The sequence below is a fragment of the Giraffa tippelskirchi genome, chromosome 3, assembly GCF_054371585.1.
Source record: "Giraffa tippelskirchi isolate mGirTip1 chromosome 3, T2T-mGirTip1v1.2.pri, whole genome shotgun sequence".
In the NCBI taxonomy this organism is placed as follows: domain Eukaryota; kingdom Metazoa; phylum Chordata; class Mammalia; order Artiodactyla; family Giraffidae; genus Giraffa; species Giraffa tippelskirchi.
The window spans coordinates 20,632,413-20,648,121 of NC_137277.1; the positions used below are offsets into that span (position 1 = coordinate 20,632,413).

The following is a 15,709-nucleotide window of genomic DNA, read 5'->3' on the forward strand; positions in this document are numbered from 1 at the left end:
GCCTGGCCCTCAGGCTCCTCTCCTCTGTGGACACTTACCCCTCCATGGTGAGGGCCCCAGCTGAGCCTGAGAGAGGCAGAAGGCCCAGACCCGGGGACAGCATCTTGAACTGAAGGGCCGTGGAGGTGGCCTGCCCTGCTCCCCTTCCTCTGAACATGTGGGCGAAGGGCCCCTCCCCCAGAAAGACCACATGCCAAGGCCTCTGGTTTAGTGTTTTATTTGGCACAAAGGAGCAGGGGGGTCTTGACACCAGTTTAGTCTTTGGAGTGTGCAGAGCTTTGCCCACCCGTCTGTCACCCCTCAGTCCCCAATGAGCCCCTCTTCCAACTTTCAGCCCTAAACCAAGGGTTCCATAGCTCTCATCCATCCAAGTAGGTTTCCTCATCGCCACCCCTTCATTGTTTTCTTGGCCCTTGGTCCCTGGAGAAGGCAACCTTCTTTAGGGATGAAAGGTGACACAAAGCCCAGCTCTGATGTATAGCACCCTGGGAGCACTTCGGCCACCACCACACCGGGAAGGGGGATGGGACAGGTGAAGGTGAGGTAGGGCTGCCCCCCTGGAACCACCCCCTTTCCCTAGGATCCAGCCAGAGCTGAGGGAGGAAAGCTGGGGGTTCATGTTTTGGGGAGATGCCAGGACAGAGGAATGCAGGCTACAGGTGGGGGTTGAAGATGGCGAGGGTAAATATAGGTAAAGGGGAAGTTGGGGGAAATGAATGAGTTTGGTCTTGCTCAGTGGTGACATGGAGGGGAGGTCTGAGTGAGGGGCAGCCAACCCCCACAGTCTACCATCCCCCCGGGTGGCTTTGTAATTCCAAAACTTTTAAGGAAGGGGCTTGGGGTTGGGAGAGAAAACCGAATAGAGGTCTGTGCTGTGGATTTTACTCTCAGGCAGTGGGAAGACCAGAGTTGTCCCCTCTGACCACTGTCTAGATGCTTCCAGACCTCATCCTGGCAGAGGGGAGGGTGGCTGTTGGGAAGCCAGCCCCACTGCCCACTGTCCCCTTCGATGTGGGCCTTTGCCTCCAGGCCCAGGCCTCTGCCCTTCAGAGTTCCTCATGGACCCGCTCCTGGTCTTCGTCCAACTTCAGCTTGAGCTCCTCGGCGGTGATCTTGCCATCCTGGTTGCGATCCTGATTCTGGAACATGTCTCCTATGGTTTTCTCAGGGTCCTGGCCAGGCAGGAGGCGGCCTTTGCCCTCACTGACTTGAGCCTTGATGAAGGTGGAGAACTGCAGAGAGGGAAGAGTCAAGGGGAGGGGAAGAGAGCATCCTGCCCGAGCAGCTGGGCTGGCCTTGGGATGGGCTCCCAGGAGGACTAAGAGGAACTGGTGCTATGTCCTGGGGGGCGGTGGTGGGGGGCGCTGGGGGTGGAGGACGTTCTCGGGGTCAGGTAGCCAGAGGAAAAGGCGGGGACAAGGGGCTTAAGGCACAGTGAGCCGTAGAGGGCCGGGGTGCAGTGGACACGTGCTGTGTTCTCGTTAGACACCACTGTGCCAGGGGCTTCTGCTGGGTGACAGTGTGCGGACAGTTATGAATGAGAAGGCGAGAACTCGTCACCTACCTCCTCTGCGGGAACCTCGCCATCCTTGTTAAGGTCCATGTGTTCAAACAGGTTGGCAGGAGGGTCCTCATGCCACACAAACAGGTAGCCTGTGGGCAGCCCATCCTCCCGGGACACCAGCTCCACCTCAAACAGCAGCACAGCACTGCCAGGAACCCCCCGGGCTGCAGGAGTGGGGAGCAGAGAAGGGGAGAGTCCGGGCCCCGCTTCACAGCCTGCCCAGCGCACACCCAGCCCACAGGCCTCAGCTGCCCGCTGGGGTTGCTGGAGAGTGGGGCAGGGCACGTTTACAGAACCACCCTACAGAACAATCCAGAAGGCTCCCCTCACTTCTCCCACCAGCCAGCAAGGCCCCAGGCGGGCAGGGGCAGAGGGGAGGAAAGTTCAGGCCAGTCTCGACCCCTCACCTCCACTCTCTCCGTGCGCCAGGTGTGGGGGGACCACGAGCTGCCGCCTCTCTCCCACGCACATGCCCTGCAGGCCCGTGTCCAGGCCTTCGATCACTTTGTGGGCTCCCAGAGTTGCCTCCTGAGGGGCCCCGTAGTCATGGCTAGTGGGGAGAGCAGATTCCCGGGTCAGTACCTGTCTGATCCCCGGCAGGCCCAGCTCCTGACTCATTCCTGGGGCCGCCCCACAGGGCAGGGTGCCGGGGCCCAGTGAGCAGAAGGAGGAGCGATCTCCTTGTCCTGGCCCTGTCCTGTAGTGTGGCCCCTGCTCCAGCTGTCCTCCGAAGAGTGGAACCAGCAGCTCCCCCTACTACCTACTTCACCCTCCCTTTGCCTCTGGAGTTAAGAATTTCAGCTTCAGTGGGAACTTAGGGGGTGCTCCTAGGAGGACCCCCCCATGCCTGGCCCATGCCCACCCACCTGCCCAGCCCTGGCCCTGCCCTGGACCCACGAGGAGAAGAGCCTGGTGCCATCCAGCAGAGAGCAGTTGTAGTGGTAGCGAACGAAGTCCCCAAGTTTGGCTGTCTCGTTGCAGGTCTCCAGGGGCCGGGACAGCGTCTTGATTTCCACTGGATCCGCAGGATTGTGGAAGTCGATCACGTGGACATCAAAGATCAGCACAGCAGAGCCGGGGATCTTGTCTCCTGGGGCCAGAATGGAGGCGTGGATCAGTTGGGGTCATGGAGGGGCTGCTACAGGTCTCCACGGAGGCCCCTAGACTTCCCGGTCCTGGGATTCTAAGCAAGGATGGGATGGGATGTTTGTCCACATGGTCAACTCGTCATATACACTGTAGGGGTAAGGAGGCAGGGCAGGGGAGGGGAGAGGCATGCCAATTAGAAAGCCCTTTACAGGTATGTCTTGCAACCTCCCAGTGGCTTACTCTGCTGATCAATGTGATTAGTTCCATTTTACAGGTGAGCACACTATGGTTTCCAGCAAAGCTGGGACTCAGATCCAGGTCTGTTTGCTTCCTAGGGCTATACCACCCTCCCTCCCCAAGCTCAGAAGTGGGCTGCCCTTTTCCTGTGTGGAAGGGGAGAAGCAGGGGACTGCCCCTGGAGGAACAGATAAAGTCCTTGCGGCAAGAGTTGGCTGGGGGACCGGTTTTTGTGACGAGAAGGGCAGAGCAGTAGCTGGAATCCCCCCACCCGTATTAGGGGTAGGTCAGGAGGAGCTGAGGTGTTGGCCTGGGGAACTGGGAGCAAGCCTACCAGTCCCGTTCTCCCCGTAGGCAAGGTGGGGGGGGATGGTGATCCTCCGGTGCTCTCCCATGCACGAGCCTTGCAGGCCCTGGTCCATCCCAGGGATGATGTAGCCCTGCCCCACATAGGTATTGTAGGTGTGGTTGCGGGAGTAGCTGCAATACAAGGCAGGGTGGGGGGCCAGCAAGGGAGTCACAGGGGCCCCGCCCTGCCAGGCAGCTCCGAGCTGCCCCATCCCCCACCATCCTCCTCGGGGACCCCCTGCCCCTGCCCGCCCCACCCCGGACCTGGAATCAAAGAGAGTGCCATCCATCAGGGACCCGTTGTAGTGGTAACGCATGAAGTCCCCAGCCACGGCTCTCCGGACGCAGCCAGGCGGCAGCTCAAGTGTCTCCAGCTGGACAGTGTCCTTCGGGTTGTGGACGTCAATCAGTAGGACGTGGAAGACCAGTGAGGCCTGCGAGGGGATCACAGTCCCTGGGGAAGGAATAGGCTTGAATCATACAAATGGAGACCAGAATGGGGCTTCTTCTCAACTCAGGAAGGCCTATGTGAGCACCACCCAAAAAGGTGCCAACCCTGCTTTCCAGAGCCCTTTCTGCTTCTTCCTATGCTTCTTCCCCTGTGAGGCTGGAGCTGGGTTTTCCCCAAAGCCACCACCAGCCCATATAAGCCTTTGTATAAAGCAGAGTAAAGCAGAATATGGGGACTTCCCTGGTGGTCCAGTAGTTAAGAATCCGGCCACCAGTGCAGGTGACATAGGTTTGATCCCTGGTCCGGGAAGATTCCATGTGCTGTGAGGCAACTAAGTCCGTGTGCCACAACTACTGAGCCCACCTGAGGCAACTAGAGAAAGACTGTGAACAGCAAGAAAGACCCAGCACAGCCATAAATAACTAAATAAAAATTTAAAAGAATAAAGTACCTCCCTCTCTTCTTTGGGGGAGTTATGCTCCATGGCTTGCAGGATCTTAGCTCCTCCATCAGGGATTGAACTTGGGCCCCAGTAATGAAAGAGCTACTGGACCACCAGGGAATTCTGATGCACTGTTTCTTAATGAGGCAATCACCAAGGGCTAGATTTCATCCCAATTTGCCTCCTTGGCTGGGTGTCCTTGTACAGTATTCAACCTGGACAACTGTACATGGCAGCCTGCTTACAGAGAATCCCCGAGTCCCTGCCTGTCCTCACCATAGCCTTTCTCGCCATAGGCCAGGAATGGAGGGATGATGATCTTTCTTCTCTCTCCAGGACACATGCCCAGCAGACCCTGGTCCATACCCTTGATCAGCCAGCCAGAGCCCACGTAGGTGTCATAAGTCCCACCCTTACTGTAGCTGCAGAGAAGGAGGTAGAGGTGAGGCTGCTGTTGGTGGGAGAGGCAGGATGGCCCCCGACTCCCCACTGCATGCCACAGTCCCCTGGATCTCAGCCCTTACCTGGTGTCGAAGGCAGTGCCATCCAGCAGCGTGCCATTGTAGTGGTAGCGCACAAAGTCACTGTCCTGGACCATCCGGGGGCAGTGGGGTGGGCGCAGCAAGGTGGTCACCTGCACAGTGTCCTCCTTGTTCCAAACATCCAGCAGGACCACGTCGAAATAGAGGGTGGCATCAGGAGGGATAAGCCCCGCTGTGAGGGTGAAGCAGCCCCCAGAGTAGGGGGTGGAATGGAGGTCTCAGCATCCAGGTTGGCCTTGCCCTCCAGCACCCATAGGTCCCCTTCTCCTGAGTCAAGCGAGGATCCTACCCAGGCCTCTTACTGTCCTTCCTCCCACCCCAGGGGCAGGAGACCCAAACGTGAGTCCCAGGCTTGTTGCTATTCAGTCTGCACATGCAGTGTGACCTTGGAAGTTCACTCTCCCTCTCTGAGCGTCCGTTTTCTGGCCCTAGGGTCCCTGCTTCTGCCTCCTGATCTCCATCCCTAGGCCTGGGCCCCAGCCTTCCTCACCCACGCCGATGCTGCCATAGCCCAGGTGCGGAGGCACAATGAGGCGTCGTCGTTCATTGACACACATGCCCATGAGGCCTCGGTCCATGCCGGTGATGAGGCGCCCCACGCCCACCACGATGGCCACCAACGTGTGGCGGTCATAGCTGGAGAGGGAGGGGACAGATGCGATGCAGTGACCTCTGCTCATGATCACGTACATGCCCAGGAGACACACACACACACACAATCCCCCTCCCTACACACACGTGTTGATCCACAGGTTCCTTGTCTCCTCTTCAAGCCTCCCCCTAGGTGGGCTGCAACTCCCACCTCAACAGGGCGGGCTGTGACAAAAGGAGGTCCCCAAGGAGGCCAGAGTGGGAAGTACAGACGTGGGGGGCAGGGGGCGGCAGAGCAGGGGATTGGGGTTGGGGAGACCAGTTATCCAGCAGGAAGAAATGCTAATGCTTGGCTTTTTTGTTGTTGTTGCTGTTGGTTGCATCATGGGGCATGGGGGCATGGGGGGATCCTAGTTCCTAGGCCAGGGATCAAACCCTTGCCCTCTGCATTGGGAGCTTGCAGTCTTAACCACAGGACAGCCAGGAAAGTCTCGAAATGCTTGGCATTCTGCATTCATTATGTTATTTAATCCTGTCCCCTGTGCAGTGGGCAATATTATTATTTTTGGCAGCACCACATGCTTTGTGGGTTCTTAGTTCCCCAACAAGGGACTGAACCCTGGCCATGGCAGTGGGGAATTTCCAAAATGGGCTTTATTGATTTCATCTTTCTTAGGAGAAAAATTGAGACTTGAGAAACCAAGTGACTTGCCCAAGGTCACAGAGCTGATGTGTGGTCTGTTGAACTCCACAGCCCACATGTGGGCCACCGAACCATCAATTCACTGAGGCAAGGAAGGGGAAGCAGAGCTTGCCAGGGATAGGAATTGGTTTTCAATTTTGAAAAGGCCTGTTCTAAAATTGCCACAGCTTTTGTTTTTGGTTACAGTTTTAATTTACAAGTTTTCCAAAATTAAGGAAGGATGAGAGATTGGCATTTTGATGGAAGGAGTCATGAGTGGTGAAAGTCTTCCAAACTCAGCACTTCATGAACTGGGCCCAGCAGAGTCCCCAGCAGGGAGGTCATTCCCCAACTCCCAACCCTCTTCCACTCTGTGGCCACGGGCTCGGAGCTGTACTCCTGGCTACTCCCCAGGCCGCATTTTGCCCACTGAGATGGTTGCCATGTCTGGCCTGCTCATTTCACAGAGCCCTTAGGAGAGCTCAAGCATGGCAAGAAGTTTCGTTAAACCAGAGTTCTCCCCAGAGTCAAGGCGAACGTGTGCTGAAGCTGCTTGCAGACCATCAGGTCCTGTGTGAAGTTCACTTTCATTTATCACCTTGAGTCCTAACAGCAGCCTTAGGAAGTAGGGACTCATTTTTTTAGAACGCTTTTTGATCTCCATTTTTCAGATGAGGGAAGTAAAGCACAAAGAGGCAAAACTTCTTGTCCATGATTACAGTCTGGGTTTGTACCCAAGGTCTTAGTCTCAGGAGTTCGTGTTCTGCCTGGCTCCACAGCCATGGCCCCCTTTTAAAAAATTAACTAATTATAATTTGGCTACACTGGGTCTTAGGTGCAGCATGCAGGCTATGGCATGCGAACACTTAGTTGCAGTGGGTGGGACCTAATTCCCTGACCAGGGATAGAACCTGGGCCCCCAGCATTGGGAGCATGGAGTCTTAGCCACTGGACCACGAGGGAAGTTCCCATGGCCACTAATTTCTGCAGGCTGAAGTGGGTGTTTTGGTGAAGTCTCTAAGAGGGACTGGCTTCTTGGGGTGTGGTGTGGGGGCTTGTGTGTGTGACCACCAGGACCCTAATTTTAACTGAGGCTGACCTGGCGTATAGGCCTGCCCCCACTAAGAAAAAAGAACTTGCTAGAGCAGACCAGAGGCTTGGACCAGACCAGAAGCCAGTCTCTCAAACCCCAAAGCTGGCAAGATGGGCGGCAGCACTGACCTGGTGGAGCCAAGATGGAGGGAGAGGGGGGTGCGGGTTCTGGCAGAGAGGGAGGCATGAAAACCCTCCGAAGGAACCCAGGGTGGCATGTGTGACTGTGTGACACGTAGACAGACAGGTCCCTACACCAATCTATGCCCTGCACTCCCTGATCCATCCTGCTGTCTTAGAAGGCCCACCTGCTTTACCCCACTAGCGGCTGAAAACCCCTACCCCTTTCCCCCAAAACCTCTGCTTACTCCTTCTCTAAACACAAAGGCACTGAAACCTGGGGCTGGAACCACAAAGCGAGTCAACGTGGACGGAAAGGTAGAGGGTCCTGGGCTGAGATCCCTGGACGATTCGCATGCAGCAGGGACCATGCCCTTCCCCCACCTCTATGAACCAGAACATCCCCTCCTTGGCTTTAAATAAAACGCTGAGTTCCTCTCGATTCTCAAGCACTTTGGGGGACAGAGGAGGCTTGTGTGAAAGCAAGTGAGGTCTTTTGAGAGGCGAAAGTTTGAAACTGAGGGCAGAGATGTCCGGGGAGAGAGACGTCTACGAATCCTCCCACTCAGGGTGCTGTTTGGAGCTGGGGGATCGCGGTGTGAGGAGGCGCATGCAGACACAGCTTAAAGGCGGCAACAAGGGAACCCTAAACTGAGTGAGCCTGGCTCCAAGCTCGGGGAAGAGAAATGGTGAGTCTGGGGGCACCCAAGCCGTTACCTCGAGTCAAATTTCTTGCCGTCCTCGAAAGTACCGTTGTAATGGTAGCGCACAAAATCCCCCATCTGCACTTCCCGGGGACAGACCCTGGGGATGTGGTACCTCTCGATGACCACATCTTCCAGGGGGCTCCCGGCCGGACTGGCGCGGCCCAGCCCCCTCCCCACGGCCTGCACGAGCAGCAGCAGCAACTGCAGCAGGGGGAGCCGGAGGAGGGTGTGGCTCGGGGGGCCTGCACGGAGCATGGTGCCTGGAGCTGGGACGGTCGGCAGTGAGGGCGAGAGAAAGCGCGGCGGCGGCCAGACTCCTTCCCCTCTCCTCCTCCCAGAGCTGGCTCCCCCTCTTCCTGTGCTCCATCCCCACCCCCGCCCTGGCTGGTCCACGTGGAATGGGGGCTGGGGAGGTTGAGCTGGCGGGGCGGGGGCAAGAGGAGTGGAACAGGAGGAGGGCCAGGCTGCTGGAGTCGGAGGAAAGCACCGCTAAGCCCTCCAGATTTGCGCCCACCCCCACCCTGGGGGCCCAGAGACTGGGGCCTGGAGGGGTAGGGAAGTTCGTGAAAGTTGAGACAGCGGAGCCGACAGAAAAAAATAAAAAAGTTCTTAGTCTTTTTTTTTTCTGGAGCCCCCCGGGTCCTAAAGCCGGGCTGAGGCATTCCTTGTTTCTTTGGGAGGCAACCCCCAATTTAGGCCTCTCCAGGTGACTGGTGAGGCTCCAGAATCGGGGGCGGGGAGGCGATCTCAGTGCTCCCTCCCACCCCTCTGTCCCTGGGACAGCCTCTCCGGGAACGGGCTGCTTTGTCCAGCAAAAGCTGGACTGCCAGAGGACTTTCTGATGTGGGGATGGGGATCGAATAGGAGGTGGTGAGAGTGGAGGGTGTGCAGGGTAAAACCAGGGATGTGCCTCCCTGTCGCGGGCTGGAGGGTACCCTTGGGGTCACCTCTTGGGGGCTGGGGGTGGGGAGTGAGCAGAAGGACCGCTGTGATGGGAGGAAGAGCAGGTTTCAGGGCTTAGGCAAACTAGAGAGAAGTGACACTTCCCTCAATTTCTCTATCTTAAGGCGGGGGCGGGGGTGGGACCGCCTTTGCGTGGGGGCGGCTTTCTGGGCTCCCCATCCCTGCCGGAAGCGTTCCCCACACTCACACCATCTGCCAAGGGGAGGACCCCAAGGGCAGGAGGTCAGGGACTCAGGATAGTGACGGCTGTCTGAAAAGAGTAGAGATCCCTCGGCCCCTTGGGGGATCTGACTCAAGCCACACCCCGCCTCGTAGCCCTCTCCGCCAGTGCCCGGCGCTAAGACCCAGCGGGCCAGCCCCGGCCCCAGAGCCCGCCCGCCTGCCCGCCAGCGGGACGCCTGCTCGAGGCTGGGAGAGCCGGCCGGCGCGGAGCGGGCATGGCTCGGGCGGCGTGGGGGCTGCTGTGGCTGCTGCTGGGCAGCGCCGGGGCGCAGTACGAGAAGTACAGCTTTCGGGGCTTCCCGCCGGAGGACCTGATGCCCCTGGCTGCGGCCTACGGGCACGCGCTGGAGCAGTACGAGGGCGAGAGCTGGCGCGAGAGCGCGCGCTACCTCGAGGCGGCGCTGCGGCTGCACCGGCTGCTGCGGGACAGCGAGGCCTTCTGCCACGCCAACTGCAGCGGCCCCGCGCCGCCCGCCGCCGCGCACCCGGACCCAGCGCCCCTCGGGCCGGACGGCGGCGACGAATGGGCCCGCGAGCTGCGGCTCTTCGGCCACGTCCTGGAGCGCGCCGCCTGCCTGCGGCGCTGCAAGCGTTCGCTGCCCGCCTTCCAGGTGCCCTACCCGCCGCGCCAGCTGCTGCGCGACTTCCAGAGCCGCCTGCCCTACCAGTACCTGCACTACGCGCAGTTCAAGGTGCGCGCCGGCCGCCCGGTCGGGTCGCGAGGAGCGCGGCTCCCACCCAGTAGCCCGACCGCTGATCCCTCGCTCGCGCTCCTGGCAGCGGACTCCGGCTCTGCTGACCCGCTCCGTCCCCACCCCGCAGGCTAACCGGCTGGAGAAGGCGGTGGCCGCGGCCTACACCTTCCTCCAGAGGAACCCGAAGCACGAGCTCACCGCCAAGTATCTCAGCTACTATCGCGGGCTGCTGGACGCCGCCGACGAGCCTCTCACAGATTTGGAGGCCCAGCCCTACGAGGTGGGATGTCGGGGGTAGGACCGGCCCCGACGTAACGCCATGAGTCCCGAGTTGCGTAGCGCCCGTGGAGGCGGGGGGGAGGTGTTGGAATCCCCTTGACCCTCCTGCGCGTCCCCTCCCTCCAGGCGGTGTTCCTCCGGGCTGTGAAGCTCTACAACAGCGGAGATTTCCGCGGGAGCACCGAGGACATGGAGCGGGCCCTGGCTGAGTACCTGGCTGTCTTTGCCCGGTGTCTGGCTGGCTGCGAGGGAGCCCACGAGCAGGTGGATTTCAAGGACTTCTACCCAGCCATAGCAGGTACATCCCACCCAGACATCCCTCACACCCACAGGGCTCAGAACTCCTAAGGCCCCTTGACACAATTATTCATTCCACACGCATTTATAGAGGCCTCCTAAGTGCTTAGGGCTTCCCTGGTGGCTCAGACGGTAAAGAATCGGCCTGCAAAGCAGGAGACATGGCTTAGATCCCCGGGGTGGGAAGATCTCCTGCAGGAGGAAATGGCAACCCACTAGTCCAGTATTCTTGCCTGAAGAATTCCATGGACAGAGGAGCCTGGAGGGTTTCAGTCATGGAGTTACAAAAAGTGAGACAGAACTGAGTGACTAACACTTTCTTAAGTGCTTGGGAGGCAGACAGGCATAAGTTGTTATCCGGACCCTCAGAGCCTTCAGTTGGCTGAGAGAGGCTAACAGAACACCTGCCACCCTGGGTGCAGGGGACACAGCGGAGAGTGTCCAAGGTGCTGGGCATGGGTGTAGCAAGGAGTGACTTCCCAAAAGGATCTGGGGAGGTTGGGTCCATGGACCTTCCAGACAGAGAGCAATGTAGGTGCTGAGGTGGGAATAGCCTAGTGGATGTGTGTGGAAAGCAGTTTGGGGCCAGAAATAGGGTCTGGGGATCCCTAAAGGCAGAGTCCATCAGCAGGGGCAGAAAGGACTGTCCTGAGCTTCTATATTTGGACTTTAGTCCCACCTCCAAACCTCACCTGCCATTCTCCCAGAGACCCCTGGCTTCCTATGGCTTCAGGGTGGCAGGTGAGCTGTGGGGGTGGTAAGTCAGCCCAGTCCACAGTAGTCTTCCTCAGCATCACTTGTCACTTTACTGTCTTGTGACATCAGTGGATAGAGCTGAGGTTGGAGGTCATCTCTGTCACCCCCGTCTGCAGGCTGGAGCTGTTCAGCACACCAGCTCCTCACTGCTGCCTCCCCACCCCTCAAGATCTCTTTGCAGAATCCCTGCAGTGTAAGGTGGACTGTGAGGCCAACTTGACCCCCAATGTGGGCGGCTACTTCGTGGAGAAGTTCGTGGCCACCATGTATCACTACCTGCAGTTTGCCTACTACAAGTGTGAGCCTCCCGGTGGGCTTGGGGCGAGGGGAAGCTCTGCACTAGAGGCGAAAGCGAGTCAGAATTGAGGATCCCTGGTGATGGGAGGGTGGTGGGGGCAAGTGAGAAGCTGGTGGGAGGGAACAGGCAGCAGCCTCTGGGGAGAATTCGAGGGCCTCTTAGGTGAAGGACTAGATAGTCAACAAACTGCACAGTACTCGACAGTTGATGGAGCCCTGCCACCTCTGTTTATCTCGCTGGATCCTCTCACAAACCACCAGTAGCTGATGTTACTGGACCCATTTTTCAGATGAGGACGCCGAGGCTCATAGAGGGCAAGGGGCCATGAGTCAGTCACCTGGCTAATAAAAAGTAGCACCAGGCCTTAAGGCTCTCCTCACTTGAGGGAGATTTTGGCATCAGCTGGGGCTAAGGTCAGTCTCCAGGGTGTCTGCAACTCAGAGATGCCAAAATTCAGACAGGCTAGAGCTGGAGAGGAAGAGCTGAAGAACAAGGGGCCGGGAGACCCTTTGGGGTCCAGTTGGCAAAGAGAGTGAAGGCTGGGGCAACAGCCTCTGATTCCCCAGTGCCTTCATTCTCCAGCTGTGTGAACTTGACCAGTTTACCTAACCCTCTGTGCCTCTGATTTATTGTCTGTAATATGGGGATGACAGTAACAGTGAGGCTTAAGTGAGTTACACAGGACATCGGGTAATTGCTCAATATACTCTAGCTTGTGTTGTTATTGAGTTGGATATTCTGGGAGGCAGCTGGGGATACAGGGGCGCTGGACTAAATTGGAAGCTGGGGATGGGTTAGGTGAGGGTTATCCTTGAAGGAGGGGGACGCGCCAGGGGCCACTCCTCTCTCTTGTTCTGCCTGCAGTGAACGACGTGCGCCAGGCCGCCCGCAGTGCCGCCAGCTACATGCTCTTCGACCCGGAAGACAATGTCATGCAGCAGAACCTGGTGTATTACCGCTTCCACAGGGCCCGCTGGGGCCTGGAGGAGGAGGACTTCCAGCCCCGGGAGGTGGGCATCGCCAAGGCATTCTCAGGACCTGTGATTTGATTTTTAAAAATTCCTGGCTCGCTCCAATGGCAGGATGAGAAATAAAAAGAAAGAGTTTGGGTTGTGGTTGGAGTCTTAGGTTCAGACCCACCAACTGTGTGATCCTGAGAACACTAGTGATCTTTTTTTTTTTGGTACGTACTTATTTATTTGGCTGCGCCAAGTCTTGGTTGTAGGATGTGGGATCTTTAGTTGTGGCGTATGAACTCTTAGTTGCGGCATGTGGGATCTAGTTCCCTGACCAAGGATCAAACCTGGGCCCCCTGTATGGAGCGTGGAGTCTTAGCCACTGGACCACCAAGGAAGTCCCTCTTTACTGACCTTTTCTGAATTGGTTGCCTCACCTGCAAAATGGGGGTGGTCCAGCCTACCTCTTCAGCACAGCACCTGGGATGTGGGAGGTAAAAAGTATCTGTGTGTCCCTGCCTGTTCCCTCCCCACCCTCACTGCTCGCCTTTGCCCTTCTTCCCCAGGGACCTCCTAACCTGAACCACCTGAGGAAACCCCTTGGGAGTCTGGGCATGACTGGCAAATAAAACCTCTCAGTTTCCTTGTCAGTGGCAGACATTGGTAATCGATTGAGGCGCTCTTTCTCACTGAGCCCTCAGAATCCTTCTTAACCCAGCATCAAGCAACTGCAGTTTTTTGATCAGCATGTAAACTGACACCCTGCTTCTGCTCCTGGAGGTAGAAAAGGACCAGAAGACTCAGAGTCTAGGAGCTCTGGCTCCTCCACTATCTGGCAGCAGGAGGCCTGGCTCACCTGTTTTTCTTCCCTCCTCCCAGGAGGCCAGACTCTACCACAACCAGACAGCTGAGCTTCGGGAGCTGCTAGACTTTGCACACATGTACCTGCAGTCAGATGATGAGGTAAGGGGGCCTTTGCTCTACAGGCCTGGTGGGCCGCTGTGCCAAAGCTCAGCCACAGCTCCTGGCAGTCAGCTGTTGTGAGGCAGGGGCATTTTACCTGTGCCTTGTTTACACCTGCCCTTCTCTCCCTGCTCCATGTTCTCATGCCCCACTTCTCTACACGTCTGAATCTTGCTTCTCCTAGACCCCGGTCTGGTGGTGCCTCCTCCAGGAAGCCCTTGCTGCATGTCCTGGCTCTGTCTTCTGGGTTTGCTGTGCCCATTCTGATCCTCTATGCCTCCCTGGACCAGAGTTATTTGCAGCCCTCATCCGTCTCACTCCGCCCCTTTCTCCAGCCAGTGTCCTAGAGAACACAGGCTCCAGGACAGGGGCTAGCTTATTCCCAGTCCTCCCACAGCACCTGGCACACGGCTGGCTCTCAGAAACTGAATCTGAATGAACCACTGAATGACTGAATGAACACAGTATACCAGGAAGGAAAGACCCCCAGTGTGTTATCACATTGATTCTAAATGAGGGTTTGAGAGCCTGAATTCTGAGGCATTGCTGCCCATACTTATTCATCCATCCTCTCCACTCTTTATGTGCCCATGCCCCCCACCCCTCATCAAACAGGGGGCCGGGTCTGCACTGTGAGTCCCCAGGCTTTGGTGCTCACCAGACTTGGCTCCACCACATCCCAGTTGGGCAGCCTCCAGGCCAGGCTTAAGTAACCCTCAAACTTCCATTTCTTCATCCATTGAATGGGGAGAATAATGCCCGTCTCATACCGTTGTGGTGAGAATTAAATGAGATCCAGGATGTGAAGCATTTAGTGTACAGCTGGCACATGGTAGGTGCTCAGGGGGTGGTAGCCATTTCGATTACTGTTGTTTATTGTTTGCTGTTTGCCAGACTTTGTGACTGGGGCTGAAAGGCACAGCCCCTCACCTAAGCAGCTCACAGTTAGTGTAGTGCAATGAGAGCGGTCAGCTTGGGGCCCTGGATGCTCGGGGCACTCCCGACCCAGCATCAGCAGCAAGGGCCACATGCTGGAGCTGATGCCTGGTGCTGGAGGGATAAACAAGAGCACAGGGGAGTAAAGGCGTTCCTGGCTGCAAAACAGCCTGAGCAGACAGTATTCACAGACGAGCAGTATTGCCCAGGTATTTATGCTTAAAAGGTGGGCTGTGCAGAGGGAGATGCTTCCACCAACCCTGAAGCTCTGCCGGTGGAGCCCGTGCATCATTTCAGGGAGGGGGCAGCTTGGGATCAGGACTTTGGGAGAAACCCTCAAGTCATTCCTGTGTGAGATCTTGAGTGAAGCTGGGAAGGGGGCGTTCGGGACTAAGACAGGATGGAAGGGCCCCTTGGCCAGGAAGGGAGCCGATCTGGGTTTGTGCCTGTTGTGACCTGGTTTCTCCATCCATCCTGGGCTGCTCTAGATGGAGCTGGAGGAGACAGAACCACCCATGGAGCCTGAGAAGCCCCCATCTGATGCCGAGTTTGAAGGGGAGGGCGACTATGAGGAGAGCATCTATGCTGACTGGTGGCAGGAGCCAGATGCCAAGGGCGACGAGGCTGAGGCTGGTCAGTGACTAGTCCTGATGGACGGGTAGGGGTGCAGCCTGGGCTGGAGGTTAGGGACAGAAGGCTCTGAGCACTGGACTGCAGAGGGCGCTGGCACTCCTCCTTTGGGGGCTTCCGGCCTGTTAGCAACCCCTGTCCCAACTGGTTGAGGGGTGGGGGAGCATCCTTCCTGGAGCAGGAACCAGCTGAGACCTGCTCCCAGGGACCCTCTCTCCTGTCTGCACCACCTTTCCCCAGGACAGCACCCAGATGCCTGGCTAACCCCAATGCCCTTGCCTTTCATTTTTCAGAGCCAGAGCCTGAATTACCATGAGAAGAGGCCCCCCGCCCCTGCACCCCTCAAGAGCTTGGGAAGCCTGGGTCCAACAAGAACTATTTATTAAACATGTAAAATGGACAGAGCTGACCAGGCCCCATCCTGTCCCACCTGTGAGCACTGCTTCCCAGACCCCTCCGGCCTCCTCTCTGGGTCTCTGGACCACAGGATGGTGGTGCTGCAGCTGCTGAAGGCCTGCCCTCCTCCCAGTGTCCTCCCCACCCAGTGGGGACAGTCTCCTGGCGAAGATTCCAGCTCTCCCGAGTTGGCTCTCAGCCTGAACTGCACACAGAGCAGAGGGGCAACTGGCATCATGAAGAGCACTGGACCAGGAGTCCCGCGGTTGGTTCCTGGCACACTGGCAGTGGGTGCTCAATAAACATTTCTTGTTGAATGAATCACAGAATTAGGGTCCAGATTTCCCTGGGCGGAGTGATAACGGTGCAGGTCCTTCCCTCCCGCCTCTGCACCCATCTCACCTCATCAATAAACGTGGAGACAGGTGAGGGGCCACAATTTGGCCTCTGTGG

At 57.6% G+C, this 15,709-nt stretch overlaps 2 protein-coding genes across 10 annotated transcripts; one reads left to right on the top strand and one right to left on the bottom strand.

The window, feature by feature from the left end:
* Window positions 1-201: 201 nt before the first annotated feature.
* On the bottom strand, window positions 202-11,100 carry FKBP10 (FKBP prolyl isomerase 10). Of its 7 annotated transcripts, none has more exons than XM_081577666.1 (10): window positions 11,014-11,100; window positions 5,164-5,309; window positions 4,656-4,845; window positions 4,408-4,553; window positions 3,503-3,692; window positions 3,225-3,370; window positions 2,462-2,654; window positions 1,972-2,114; window positions 1,565-1,728; window positions 202-1,232 (listed from the first exon to the last, which is right to left on the bottom strand). In XM_081577666.1, exons 2-10 carry the CDS (start codon window positions 5,249-5,251, stop codon window positions 1,047-1,049), a joined length of 1,446 nt encoding a protein of 481 aa, XP_081433792.1. In that variant the 5' UTR covers window positions 5,252-5,309; window positions 11,014-11,100; the 3' UTR covers window positions 202-1,046. The 7 variants fall into 7 exon arrangements, with proteins under 7 accessions (XP_081433792.1, XP_081433791.1, XP_081433793.1 ...); XM_081577665.1 differs by lacking the exon at window positions 11,014-11,100 and adding an exon at window positions 9,944-10,262; XM_081577667.1 differs by lacking the exon at window positions 11,014-11,100 and adding an exon at window positions 9,944-10,253 and having other exon boundaries at window positions 2,462-2,651.
* P3H4 (prolyl 3-hydroxylase family member 4 (inactive)) lies at window positions 9,233-15,577 on the top strand. 3 transcript variants are annotated; one of them, XM_081577671.1, is made up of 8 exons: window positions 9,233-9,742; window positions 9,873-10,025; window positions 10,151-10,322; window positions 11,247-11,375; window positions 12,240-12,389; window positions 13,116-13,294; window positions 14,719-14,863; window positions 15,154-15,577. In XM_081577671.1, exons 1-8 carry the CDS (start codon window positions 9,266-9,268, stop codon window positions 15,174-15,176), a joined length of 1,428 nt encoding a protein of 475 aa, XP_081433797.1. In that variant the 5' UTR covers window positions 9,233-9,265; the 3' UTR covers window positions 15,177-15,577. The 3 variants fall into 3 exon arrangements, with proteins under 3 accessions (XP_081433797.1, XP_081433798.1, XP_081433799.1); XM_081577672.1 differs by having other exon boundaries at window positions 12,240-12,385; window positions 13,211-13,294; XM_081577673.1 differs by lacking the exon at window positions 11,247-11,375 and having other exon boundaries at window positions 12,240-12,385; window positions 13,211-13,294.
* Window positions 15,578-15,709: the final 132 nt, after the last annotated feature.